Source organism: Ceratocystis lukuohia, assembly GCF_044167205.1.
Source record: "Ceratocystis lukuohia strain C4212 chromosome Unknown Supercontig5_pilon, whole genome shotgun sequence".
Taxonomy (NCBI): domain Eukaryota; kingdom Fungi; phylum Ascomycota; class Sordariomycetes; order Microascales; family Ceratocystidaceae; genus Ceratocystis; species Ceratocystis lukuohia.
In genome coordinates this window covers 1,191,199-1,203,998 of record NW_027263524.1, presented here as the reverse complement: position 1 = coordinate 1,203,998, position 12,800 = coordinate 1,191,199, and the positions used below count along the sequence as shown (strand labels likewise).

General features: G+C 46.9%; 3 protein-coding genes across 3 annotated transcripts; 1 reads left to right on the top strand and 2 right to left on the bottom strand.

Annotated features, from left to right (window-relative positions):
• Positions 1 to 4,001: 4,001 nt before the first annotated feature.
• On the bottom strand, positions 4,002 to 4,478 carry HOO65_050286 (uncharacterized protein; the record flags this gene model as incomplete). Its single annotated transcript, XM_071000837.1, has 1 exon — positions 4,002 to 4,478. One exon carries the CDS (start codon positions 4,476 to 4,478, stop codon positions 4,002 to 4,004), a length of 477 nt encoding a protein of 158 aa, XP_070858345.1.
• A 2,214-nt stretch (positions 4,479 to 6,692) lies between these two features.
• Positions 6,693 to 10,444, top strand: HOO65_050285 (Copia protease; the record flags this gene model as incomplete). The annotated part of the gene is made up of 10 exons (XM_071003116.1): positions 6,693 to 6,702; positions 7,112 to 7,128; positions 7,293 to 7,309; positions 7,358 to 7,391; positions 7,532 to 7,661; positions 7,720 to 8,625; positions 8,667 to 8,810; positions 8,967 to 9,632; positions 9,725 to 9,947; positions 9,994 to 10,444. 10 exons carry the CDS (start codon positions 6,693 to 6,695, stop codon positions 10,442 to 10,444), a joined length of 2,598 nt encoding a protein of 865 aa, XP_070858344.1.
• A 1,397-nt stretch (positions 10,445 to 11,841) lies between these two features.
• On the bottom strand, positions 11,842 to 12,620 carry HOO65_050284 (Acireductone dioxygenase; the record flags this gene model as incomplete). The annotated part of the gene is made up of 5 exons (XM_071003510.1): positions 11,842 to 11,867; positions 11,917 to 12,001; positions 12,068 to 12,127; positions 12,220 to 12,531; positions 12,591 to 12,620. 5 exons carry the CDS (start codon positions 12,618 to 12,620, stop codon positions 11,842 to 11,844), a joined length of 513 nt encoding a protein of 170 aa, XP_070858343.1.
• Positions 12,621 to 12,800: the final 180 nt, after the last annotated feature.

Genomic DNA, 12,800 nt, shown 5'->3' with positions numbered 1-12,800 from the left:
AAGCCGACAAACTTTCACTGTCAAACTGTCACGGGCAGGCAGTAAACTCAAGGAACTTAATAGAACAGGTCGCCGGACAGACAGACAGAACAAGTAGACAGGGACGAAGACGGAGAGAACAGTATATTTAAGATAACCGGTGCGGGGGGGCAGAAGACGAGGACGTTGCTTCGGGAGCAACATTACAGGACAGAAGGACAGAATTTAACTAGACTATATAACTACAGAGTTGACGAGCTAGGGCCACTGTGGTGAGTTGTGTTATAACATCATGTTGTAATATTAAGTCACATTCTAGTAGTGAGTCATGCTGTAGCAGACCGGGTGGCACAAGCCTTTTGGTTGAGAGGTTACACAGGGCAGCCACTGGTGTAACATAACAAGGTCGCACAGGCCTTTGGTTGTGAGGTTACACAAGGCAGTGGTCGAATGTACCATGACACAAACATGTGTAAAAGGGAAGATCACCAAGACGAATGGACACTCCCACACACTGCCTAGCCAAGAACCACTCGACCTGATGCACATGGACATATCAGGCAATCACCCAATTGGCATCAACAAGACGCAATACTACATCATCATAGTTGAGAATGCGTCAAAGTACAAATGGGTACTCCCCGTACAGCAAAGAAAGGACACAGCAGAGGCTCTAAACAGCTGGAAAAAGACAATTGAATTAAAAATGAACAAAACAATCAAAGCGTTCAGAATTGATAACGCCCCAAAACTCAAGAAACTGACATTGCAATGGCAGGCAAGCCATGGCTCTGAAGCGTAGTTCACCATCCCAGGAACATCGAGTCAAAACGGTATAGCTGAAAGGGCAATTAGAACGATCAATGATTCAGTTCGTACGACACTAGCGGAATCATCAATGCCCACCAGTTTCTGGCCGTAAACAGCGATACACTCGGCATATATAGCGAATAGAGTGAGCATCAGAGACGCAAAATCGCCATTCGAACTATTCTTCAACATATCTCCAAACAACATGCATAACATACATTCATAGTGAGTGAAACAGTATAGCGAGTGAAACAAAATTCTTAACCTTCTTCTCAGAAATCACAATAAAAACACAACAAACCATTTAATCGATGAAAACTATTCACTGTACATTTCCCCAGATGCCTCAATTACTACCTGACATGTTCTTGCATTATGACCAGATTTGCTGCAGACACCACAATACTGAATACTTGGTTGTGCTGACCTCCTTTGACTACTACTCTACAATGATTCAGCCACTACCTGTGCATCAATATCCATCTGATCAATTACTTCCCTTCCTTCTTGTACTGTCTTGACCCCTCTATTCTGTAGTCTAGCTCTTTTTGCCTACTGGCACCAGCTAAGTATCTCATTTGCCTCCTAAAGGTCTTTGTTCTCAGCAGCAACCTGATGTATAACTGCCTTTGTGCCCTTCCCAAGAGACTTTAGGGCTTTAAGAATTCACTCTGGAGCTTTTTCTTTCTCCAAGTTGTTAAGTTCTTCCATCATGGACAACTAAGCTGAAGTATTCAGGCTCGGGTTTACCCAGGGTTAACCCGACCGAAGGCAAATTCCCCACAATACCCATCCTCCATGCAGTTCATCCAACATTTCATCCAACACCCGTAGGGAAACCAGTCTCATCAAAGTTATAGATATCTGTAGAAATTGGTCCTCAATTTTTATTATATAAAGTAGATGAAGAGTTTTCTACTTCTCTTTTCCTAAATAGTACCCCTTATTTAGATAAGCTCCAAGTCTTATCAGTTTACCCGAACTTCATCCGGAGCTCGTTGGGAAGTCTGCTTCAACAATATCATCTGATCAGATGCTACACTCTGTCGAAGGATCTGGACGTCGGACTTCAACAAGGTGTTCTGGCACATTGTTGTGTTCATTCCTTTTGAAAATGACTTAAGTGCCTAGATAATTGGTGTTAGGGAGCTGCTTTGATGCCTTCTAATTCGCTTTTCAAGATATTCAGATTGACAATTGGCTTCTAGCACTGTCTTTGGCGTCTTAGAAACCCAAGGGTCGGGGAGGCTGGCCTCCTCTTCGATCAGTGTTGGAGTCCGTAGCTGCACGTCAAGCTTAGATATCTTACTTTCTGGATCTAAAGGAATGATTCCAGCGCCTCTAAAACCCCCCTTGATATTGCTTTCCGTCATAGCTGCTTGGTGGGCAGCATAAAAAGCCAGAAAGAAATCAGCCTTGGAAACGTGGGTTATCGAGCACCTGATCAGATGCTCAATTTCTCGACCATAAGCCTTCTTCAGTGGCCCAATACACCTGACATCAAGAGGCTGAAGTAGGTGAGAGGAATGAGCTGGCATGCAAAGTGTGATGATATGGTTCTCTTCATAATATTTCTCAAAATAGACTGAGTGGTGGCTTTGATGCCCATCAATGATAAGAAGCTGATAGTGACTGTTTGATCAGGCTCTTGTATAGTGATTGAAGTGCTTGAGCTACTTAAGACCTGTATCATTGTCAGTCCACCCATTTTGAGTCATGGCAATAGCCCAATCCCCTGGCAGGTTACTTTCTCAGTACTAGCTAGAGAGGTAATGTTGGCCCGCAACCACGATGAATGGTGCGACTGCCCAGCCTTCAGCATTAATCGCCTGAATAACTGTGACCCATTCCCAGTTTGAAGGCTCCAATGATTTAGCCTTTCCACGCCTTTCTGCACCTGTGACGACAATTCCACTTGCAGTGATGCCTATCATAAAGCCAGTCTCATCTAATTTGTAGACATCAGTGAAGCTGATACTGTATTTTGCAATTGTGTTCTCCACAAGGGTGAACCAACTGCGAATAATAACTAGATCTTCGCATTTAGCCCTCTCGTAGTCATATCTACGATTAAAACGCGCCTTGAGGTCTGGCTGTCGCTTGGCAAAGTTGGAAGCCCGGCGCTTGCTGACGTGTGATGTGTCGTAGTTAGTGAGCAGTCAGTTGGTCATTTCTTCAACACCACGTAGTCGCGGGGGAAACCCTCGCGAATCCAAGTCAAGAATGAACTTGACAATGACCTGCTCTTCTAGATCAGATAGTCTGTGTGAGTTAGGGATGGTATTGCATCGACATTGAATTCCATTCTGTCAGCGACGAGGGGCATGATAATCCACCTAGTATAATCTAGCGGCAGGTCAGAGACCTAATTCCGGGTTAGTTTGAAGGGCCTGAAGAGTGAGAACAATATTAGCCTCATTTTTTAGTTGCTCTATGTTTTTTGGTGGACAAATAGTCGATTAGATGTGAAGATGAGAGATTAGAAGATTTTTAGTGCGTTCGCATAGTTGGTGCATTCGCTTATCATTGACGTTAACTCTTGTAGATATATAAACTAGATAGAACCTCCCTCTGTTACCTGAATGTTGCTCACCAAGCAACGTCCTCGTCTCCTGTTCCTAGTATCTGTTACTGTCCTGAATATCCTGTCCTGCCTGTCCTCGTCCCTGTCTATCTGACCTGCCTGTCCTGTCTTTGAGCTATTAAGTTAGTCTCATAGAGCCTTCCTGCCTGTCTGTGACAGCTACCAACTTCCTCTGGTTGCGACTGTAACCAGAGGAGGCTAGCTTTCCGACAGATTGCCATCGTCCTCCAGAACCATATCGGCATCCAGGGGTGGGGCTACCACTGCTTTGCAGGCTTTCAGCTCTTGGGGCTTTAGGCCAACTCCACAAGGGCACTGACAGACAAAGTGTTTAGACGAACCACAGCGGAGGCACTTCCCGTCCCGTTTTCGTTGTTCTCGCACTTCTATGGAAACCCATTTTGCCTTAGGGTGGTCTGACTGCTGGTCAGAGGACACTTGGCGGGTGTGCTCCCAATCCATTGCATCTGGGTTGCACTAGGGTGCAGGTGTGGTAGGGAGAGAGGTTAACAGCCTGTCGTCCTCCCTCTGTTGTAGTAGCATCTGGGAGGCGCGCACTGCTGTCTTCTTGTATTCCTTGTAGTCCGTCAGGGGAAGGTTGCTTTGGATCCATCAGCGGAGGGCGAGGTCAAGGCTTTGTCTGAACCAAAGAATTTTCTGGCTTCAGTAGGTTGTCACCCTGAGCAAGGCTAGGGAGATCCTCAAGCTTTTGGATATGGTCATCGATCTTTGACTTTCCTTGGCGGATTGTCTGGATCTTCAGTAGGGCCTTCTCCTTGGCTGCAGGGTCTTCGAAAGCCTTCTGGAGTTCGTCGAGGAAGGCATCACATGTGCCAGGAGCATTGTAGAGTTTCGTGTCGAGTATCCTCTTGATTCGGTTGTGAGTTGAGTTGGCCGTGCTGAGGTACACGAGTGTTGTAAACTCGCTGTCGGGCATGCGTAGTTTCTCAATTTCCCAAACGCGCTTTACTTGGTCGAACCAGATATCGAACTTGTCTGGGTCAGTAGTAGTTAATTTTGGGATCTTAGTCGAGTTTCGTGACCTGGGGGCTCCCAGCAAGTTGTTGTACTGTGTGTTGAGCAGTTCGAAGGCACCATTGAGCATCTGAAGCTGTCACTGCAGTTCTTCTTCCCTTGAGAGGGGTGCAGGTTGTTGTTGTTGTTGTTGGTCTGCCATGTCAGCGTTGCCTCCCCTTCTTCCAGGCTGCTGGAGGATGATGTCTATGACACTGATAAGTGTCTTTCATTCTTTTCTTCTTCTTTGACTCTGTCATGGACCTTGACAATGAGCTGTGGAGCCTTGAGGCTGCACTTACCCAACTTTGAGGATAACCTCGTCGTGGACTCGCCCCCTTTTTCATGACAACTTTCGCGATCACCAACTCCTCATCGCTGCAACACCACTCCAACTCAAGGAGTTCACCTTCACGCTCAGGACTGAATTTTGAGAGTTCACACAGTCCGCACCTTTTTCTTTTGTTTTGTTTTCTTTCTTGCGCTCCTCTGTCCTTGGATAGACTGGTGACTGTGGCATGTCACTAGAAAGGGGGCTGTCTCGCGCCTCATCCACACGCGCAAGGCAGCGGCCACCAGAAAAGTGGAAGGATATACCACGAGCCCTCGGATGCTCACACAGTCTGGTTTTTTCTCGTCTTTGGGGGGGTTTTCCCAGGCTGCACTGGACGCTGCCGTCTTGCTCTCGTGATTTTCACGACTTCAGGAAGCGTGGCAGGTTTTTCAGAGGAAAGAATGTTTGTGGGGAAGTTGGGGGTTAGCCCCACTACTTCTGGGCTTAGGGTATATCTGGGGATTTCCTTTTTTTTTTTTCTTTTTCTTTTTGTTTCTGACGACTACAGATGGAAGACGAGTAACAAGCTAGCTTGCTTGGGAGCATACGAGCTTCTCTTGCCCAAAATCTGTGGTCAGCCCTGCAGAGGGTTAATTCTGTCTGGTAACCAATCCGGCGTCGTTTGATCTTAGTGATTCCAGTAACGTATATGATAAGCGAGCGACGCAGATAAGTGAGCGACGCACTTTTCTCTGTCACATCATAGATTTTTTTCAATCAGATATTTCTCAACCACCAATAATGCCAGAACCCTCAACTGAAGCCAGGACCCTTCTTGCCCTCCAGGCTGTTCAAAATAATCAAAAATTAAGTACCCGGCGCGCTGCAAAGGTGTATAATGCCCCTGAGCCTAGGCTACGTCGCTGTAAGGGCGGCATTCAATCGCAACATGATTCTGTCCTGAAATCACAGTTACTATCCAATCAGGAAGAGGAGATATTAGTAAAATTCATTCTTGACCTAGATTCGCAAAGATTTCCCTCACGACTATCATATGTAGAAGATATGGCGAACTCTCTGCGTGCTAACCGTGGCGCGCCACGCGTTGGCAAGCGCTGGGCCTTTAACTTCATTAAGCGATAACCAGAGCTCAAGACATCTCTGTTTTGAAGGTACGACTATCAGAGAGCTCAATGCGAAGACCTGACAATTATTCATAGCTGGTTTCAGCTTGTAGAGAATACAATTGCGAAATATGGTAACGTAAGTTACAAGTGAGCGCCTAATCCAAGTGAGTGCCTAATATTTTTACCACCTACATTGTAGATTCTTTTATAAAAACACAATAAAGCATCTTATCAATTAAAACTAAGTGTTATTCTCTTCTCTAGATATCTCAGAAGCAATGTGACATGTTCTTGAGTTATGACTGGCTTTACTATAAATTCCACACTGCCTTTCCCTCACCAGCCCTGACCTTCCCTGACCACCACTTCTGGATGATTCTGTCATCACCTGCACATCAACATCTTTCTGATCAATTTCATCTCTTCCCTCGCCTACAGTGAGCTTTCCTCCATTCTGTAGCCAGGTCCTTTTTGCTCTACACTGCTTACTAACAGTCACATTTGCCTGTTGAAGAATCTGGTTCTCAGATTTCAATAAGGCATTGTCATGCATTATTGCCTTTGTTCCCTTTGAAAGTTACTTAAATGCCCTAAGAATTGATGAAGGAGCTTCTTTGATGCCACCTCACTCATCTTTCGAGGTATTCAAATTGTGCAGCTACAGACTCCAACACTGGCTATGGAGGAGGCCGGCCTCCTGGACCCTTGGGTCTCAAAGACCCCAAAGACAGTGCTTGAGGCCAGCTAGAAATCTGAATACCTCAAAAGACAAGTGAGGCATGATTGAAGTAACTCTCCCTCATGAATTCATGAGACACTTAGGTCATTTTCAAAGGGAATAATGGAAATAATGCATTGGAATGCCTTATTGAAGTCTGAGAACCAGATGCTTTGACAGGCAAACATGACTGTTAGTAAGCAGTGTGGAGCAAAAAGGACCTGGTTATCAGATGGAGGAAAGGTCACTGCAGGTGAGGGAAGAGATGAAATTGATCAGAAAGATGTTAATGTGCAGGTGATGGCTGAACTATCAAGAAGTGGTGGTTAGGGAAGGTCAGAGCTGGCAAGGAAAAGGCAGTGTGGAAGATTAAGTAAGGCTGGTCATAACTCAAGAACATGTTAGATTGGTGTCAAGACATCTAAAGAAGAGAATAAAAATCAATTTTACTCAATAAGATGCTTTATTGTGTTTTTATGAAAGAATTGTGAATGTAGGTGGGAAAGAAATTAGGCACTCACTTGGATTAGGCGCTCACTTGTAACTTACATTAGTAAAACTTTTTATCTACTTTAAAATAATAAAATAAGGACCAATTTCTACAGAAACCAAGTGCTATGTTGTAAGTGTTGAGAAAACGTCCACGAGTGCCCCGGAGAAAGTTCGGGTAAATAGATAAGACTGGGTTCTTATCCTTGGAAAAAAGGAGTTACATGAGTAGAGAGAGGGAAAAGAAATATTTTCCAACTTAATAGTTACCTAAAAAATTAGGACCAATTTTAACAGCAAGAGGCCGGCATTCTGTGAGTCCTCGAGACCAGTGTGGTGTCACATGACTGGTCAGTTGACAGACCCTGCACAAGGATCCTTCTGGTTGTTGTTAGGGTTATGTACTTCCCTACCCCTTTTCTGTCAAGAATCTAGATAGTTTGAATGAACAACGCATATTTGAATTTGCAGCTTATGAGCCTGGTGGAGCTACACCACTAAATCGAATCGAATTACTTGATAACTGCGGCGCCTAGTACAGCAAGGGTAAGCCAGCGGGTAAGCCCGCTGGCCAAGCTGCCGGAGGAGGCGGCAAGGGTGGTGCACCCAGAGGCGACAACACGGACAGAGACATCATCTGTCGGCACTGCAAGAAGAAGGGCCACCGTGAGGCGAGGCCAAGTGCGGGGTCGGCACCCCGAGTTGCGCCCTGCAAAGACCCAAGGGCAGGCGCATACAACTGATGGTGCTGCACCTGCCGAGGCAGGTGGGCAAGGCCAAATGCTGATGGCCGTTAGCAAGGGGCCACTCCAAGTTGACAACAACACTTGGTATGTGGCACCTGCGGTGAAGGTTTCTGTGCAGAAAGAAGTTGGCACTGATGTGCTGCCTGCAAGCACCAGAACCTTGCCAGTTGACAAGGTTAACACGCTGATGTTCACAGCGTGTGTTGAAGACGATGACGCGGAGCCCGGTGCTGCCGAGCTGATTCACACTGTGTTTCAGCAGGAGGAGTCAGTGGTTGCGGGTGACATGGAACGCTCGGTAACGGACTGTGGTGTTGAGAAGGTGACTTGGGCCGATGGCCAAGCACTGGCACTGAAGGTGCTGAACCACGAGTCAAGCGGGCACGCGTACACTGTCAAGGGGCACAACATGCGAAATGAGTGGCTGTTTGACACGGGGTCAACGCTGCACATTTGCAATGACCTGAAATGGTTTGTGCCAGGCACTCTGGCGCCTGTGGGTGCCAAGGGTGGTAGCATCACCACTGGAGGTGGCGTGGTGCGTTTTCTGTTGAGGGGCACTGTTGCTGTGCAGTTGCTGTGCAGGGATGGCACGTTTGCGGACATTCGACTTACAAATGTTGCCTTGGTGCCCCAATTTGACATCAACATCATCAGTGGATTGGACTTCTACCGGAAAGGGGGGTCCATTGACAAGAAAGGCCTGGTGGACAGGCATGGCAAGCACATGGCTAAGCTAGATGTCCACGAGCGGGGGTTTTACCTATACCTCAACGGTGTGCCTTGGCCTGCGGAGCCGAGTGGCAAAATCAACACCGAGGCCCGCGACGTGCTTGTCAAGATGAATGTCATACAGAAGGAGGGGGACACGACTTTCGTGACGGGTGAGCATGCTGAGTTGGCGGCAAAAGTGCTGCGCGGCTAGTGAATGAGCTTCAGCTGTCGCGCCTCCTGCACCAGCGGCTTGGGCACCCTCATTTTGAAGCCTTGAAGAAGACTATTGAGGCCAGTGAGGGGAGTCTTATCCCCGTGAAGAAGCTCGTGGACCCTGACAACCCATGCATTTCGTGTGAGTTGTAGAAGACCAAAACTTTCCAGCCGAAGGATCGGTGGACTGATTTGGCTCAGTTCCCCGGCCAATTTGTCCATGCGGATGTGACAAAGGTCAAATAGGAGGGGATTGGACAGCAGCGTTGGCTGGTTGTCATGTTGGACGAGTACTCAGGGCGTATTTACGCCGGCTCGTTCAGTTACAAGGGTGATTGCAATCGGTGCATCACTGACCAGTTAAAGTGGTACCGCAACCAGACTGGTGGACAGTTGAAGAGAATCACTGTCGACAATGGCACATATGTCAACATTCAGGAGTTGACTGTTTTTGTGCGTTCGGTCGGGGCTGACATTCGAACTTCCCCGACGTACTCACCGGCCCAGAATGGCCGCAGTGAGAGGACTGTCAAGGCTATGTTGGTGCGTATGCGTACGCTAATGATTCACCGGAACATTCCGTTGGCATTGTGGCCCGAAATTGCCAAGTCAGTGGCCTACCTACACAATGTGGTGGTCAGTGTTGAGACTGGCATGTCCCCTTTGGCACGTTGGCACGTTGCCTTGCACGCAACCCCGTATTTGCATGACATTGGTCATCTACGCACGTTGGGCTCGCGGTGCGTGGTGCGTATACCAGACGCGAAGCTGCTGCAATTACGCACGAGTAAGTTGCAGGCCAAGGGTGAAGAAGGCATTTTGGTAGGCTACAGTGGCCATCACCTTTACCGCGTGTGGGTGAAGGAGCGTAAGCAGGTTGTCACGTCAAATAGCTTACACATCTTTGAAGACCTGTCGAATGACGACGTTGACGTCATGAGATCTTGGCCAAAGGGTGTTTGGCGTAAGTCCAAGAAGTTGTCAGTTGAGACTGACGAGCGTGGTCACCTGGTTGACACGCAGGCATCCATTAGGACATCCAGCTGGAGATGCCAGCTGAGAGCACCAACAAGGGAGGTGCAAGTGCCGAGTTGACGACACTCGGTGATGTCAGTGGAATGCAAGACTTTTCTCCTGTGGAGAATTCAGAGCGCCGAGGGCGCCCGCCAAAGGCACGACCGTTGCTGCCTATGACCCACGATGAGGTCCTGGCGATAATCGATCACGACAGTGAGGAGGCTGAGTTGGCATCTTGGATGACCGACTACGCTGACCACGTGTGTGAGGTATACGCAGTGAAGCGTAGTACCAAGAAGATTCTACAGCAAGACCCTCATCCCTCATGTCTTTCCGACACTGAAGGCCGCCATGGATGGTCGCGAGGCTGGCGCCTGGCAAGACGCCATTGCTGTTGAAATCGACCAGCTGATTCAGATGGATGTGCTGGCGTTTGTCGAGCAGTTGCCAAAGGGCAAACGTGCTATCGACTTGAAGTGGGTACTTCAACGCAAGTTGGGTGCTCAGCTTGAAGAGGTAAAGAAGAAGGCTAGATTGGTGGCGCGTGGCTTCATGCAGCGCCTCGGGCTTGATTATGCCGAGACCAAAGCCTTTACCTCTGGCGCTGACAGTTGGCGTATGCTGTTAGCGTTGGCAGTTCTCATGGATTGGGTACTGCGTCAACTTGACATTGTCGCTGCCTTCTTGTATGGCATCTTGAAGGAGGACATTTACGCACGCCAACCACCTTGCCGACAAGAAGAAGAACGAGACAGCTGAGCCAGCTGCCGTTTGAATCTGCGTGTGGAATGGGGGGAGTCGGTTGTGAGGCTGACTTGGCAGCAAATTAGGTAGTTAATGCAGTGGGTTCTGTTGGCTCGATGCTCCCGAATGGGGGGAGTGTAAGAGGCCGGCATTCTGTCAGTCCTCGAGACCAGTGTGGTGTCACATGACTGGTCAGCTGACAGACCCTGCACAAGGATCCTTCTGGTTGTTGTTAGGGTCATGTACTTCCCTACCACTTTCCTGTTTAGAATCTAGATAGTTTGAATGAACAACGCATCATTGAATTTACATATGTTCTTCTGCAGATATTGTAGAAACTATCTGACATGTTCTTGCATTATGACCAGTTCTGCCACATGTCCTACAGTGCCTTTCACTCACTAGCCCTGACCTTCCTTGACCACTGGACCAACTGTGAATAATAGTAGGATCTTCGCATTTGGCTCTTTGATAGTTGTATCTATGATTAAATCGCATCTTGAGGTTTGGTTGTCGCTTGATGAAGTTGAAAGCCCAGTGCTTACCAACAGGTGATGTGTTGCAGTCAGTGAGGAGTCTATTAGCCATTTCTTCAACATCACAAAGTCACAGAGGAAATCCTCACGAATCCAGGTCAATAATGAACTGTACAATAGTCTCCTCTTCCAGATCAGATAGTTTTTGTGATTTGGGGATCCAGTCATGCTGAGACTGAATACCATTGTGACAGTGACATAACTTATAATAGCCCATTTGGTATGTCTTTGCAGCCTGTCAGAGACTTAATTTTCAGTCATTTTGATGGGCTTGGAGAGCAAAAATTATATTACCCTCATTATTTAGTTGGGGTGTCGGGACAATCTACTGAATTCAGATTTTATCACTTGAGAAGTCACTCGGGATCCTGTACAACCGCACGTGGAACCGTGCTGGTATACAGATTGATCGTTATGGTGAAGCTTACTTTCTATTCTTTCTCTAAGGTGTTAAGTTCTTCCATCATGGACAACTAAGCTGAAGTATTCAGGCTCGGGTTTACCCAGGGTTTACCCAGGGTTAACCCGACCAAAGGCAAATTCCCCACAATACCCATCCTCCATGTAGTTTATCCAACATTCATCCAACATGGGGCATATTTAATGGTTGAGAATTGATTGATCAAATGGAAGAAAGCAAAGTTGTTTGATTTTTGGTGTGCATACTTGTTTGGTGCACATGCTTATCCTGTACGTTATTGCTTTTTTATAAAAGAATCTACAATGTAGATGGTAAAAAAATTGGGCACTCACTTGGATTAGGCGCTCACTTGTAACTTACGTCATGTTGTCACTATATTTTTGGTCTTTTGCTAAATAACCCTAAGTATTGTAAATTTTTTTACACAAGTGTCCTGTGTTTGACGACCCCCAAACCTACTGCACAATATCGTTGATATTGCCTACAGGTTTATTCAGTTGAAACAAGAAACTCCTTCACATATCCTTGACGAAACGGATTGTTTTCTAGCGTGGCGTCCCGATTGAGTGCTATCCACTTGGGTTCGTCTTTGAATAATCTCATGGCATGAACATACTATCGGCCATTTTAATATCAGGGTTTTCAATATGGAGAAGATTGGATCATAATTGGTAGACTTACGTTAGACTCATCGGTAGTGAACCGGTGGTAGATACCGGCGGGGAGAATAATAAGGTCATCCTATGGTGGAAGCTGCTAGTTAGTCTGGGGGTATGTAGCTGTGGCTTGTAGTCTCGCTGCGCAGTCGTGTGTTGCATATTTTCGTTTGTTACCTTTTCAAGGAGAATTCGAACCCATTCATCACCGCAGTTGCGGACATCGAAATAGCCTTGGCCACCACGGATGTAGCGAATTTCTTCGTCTTCATGAAGATGTTCGAGGAAGAAGGTCTTGACCTTTTCCTCATACACAGAGCCCATCTTCTCGGGCGACACAAACACCTCGTCGCGATTCTTGTAGTTACGCTCAAGCGCCAGGCTGTTTACTTTGTCTATGCTGTCATAATGGTAGTAAAGGACACCAAGGGCAGCTAGGTCCTCAACACTTACGGCCTTGCCGGAGTCATGAGGCAAACGCTGGTCTCCCTGTATATTTGTTAGCAAATCTTAACTTATTCCGGACATAAGAGGGTGCAGGGCATTACTTCGACGTCGTCATAAACATAGGCCTTCATTTTGATTCAAGTATGTGACGAGGATACCAACGTTGGGGGCAATATGTAAGGAGAAACAGGGTATTTGTTCGAACTCAGTATGATGAAGCGTTGATTTTGGTCACACAAACTGAATATAAAAATCCCAAGCCAGTCATCAAATAAAGCGCGGGGTTTTGTAAGCCAAGGTGACGCTTTTTT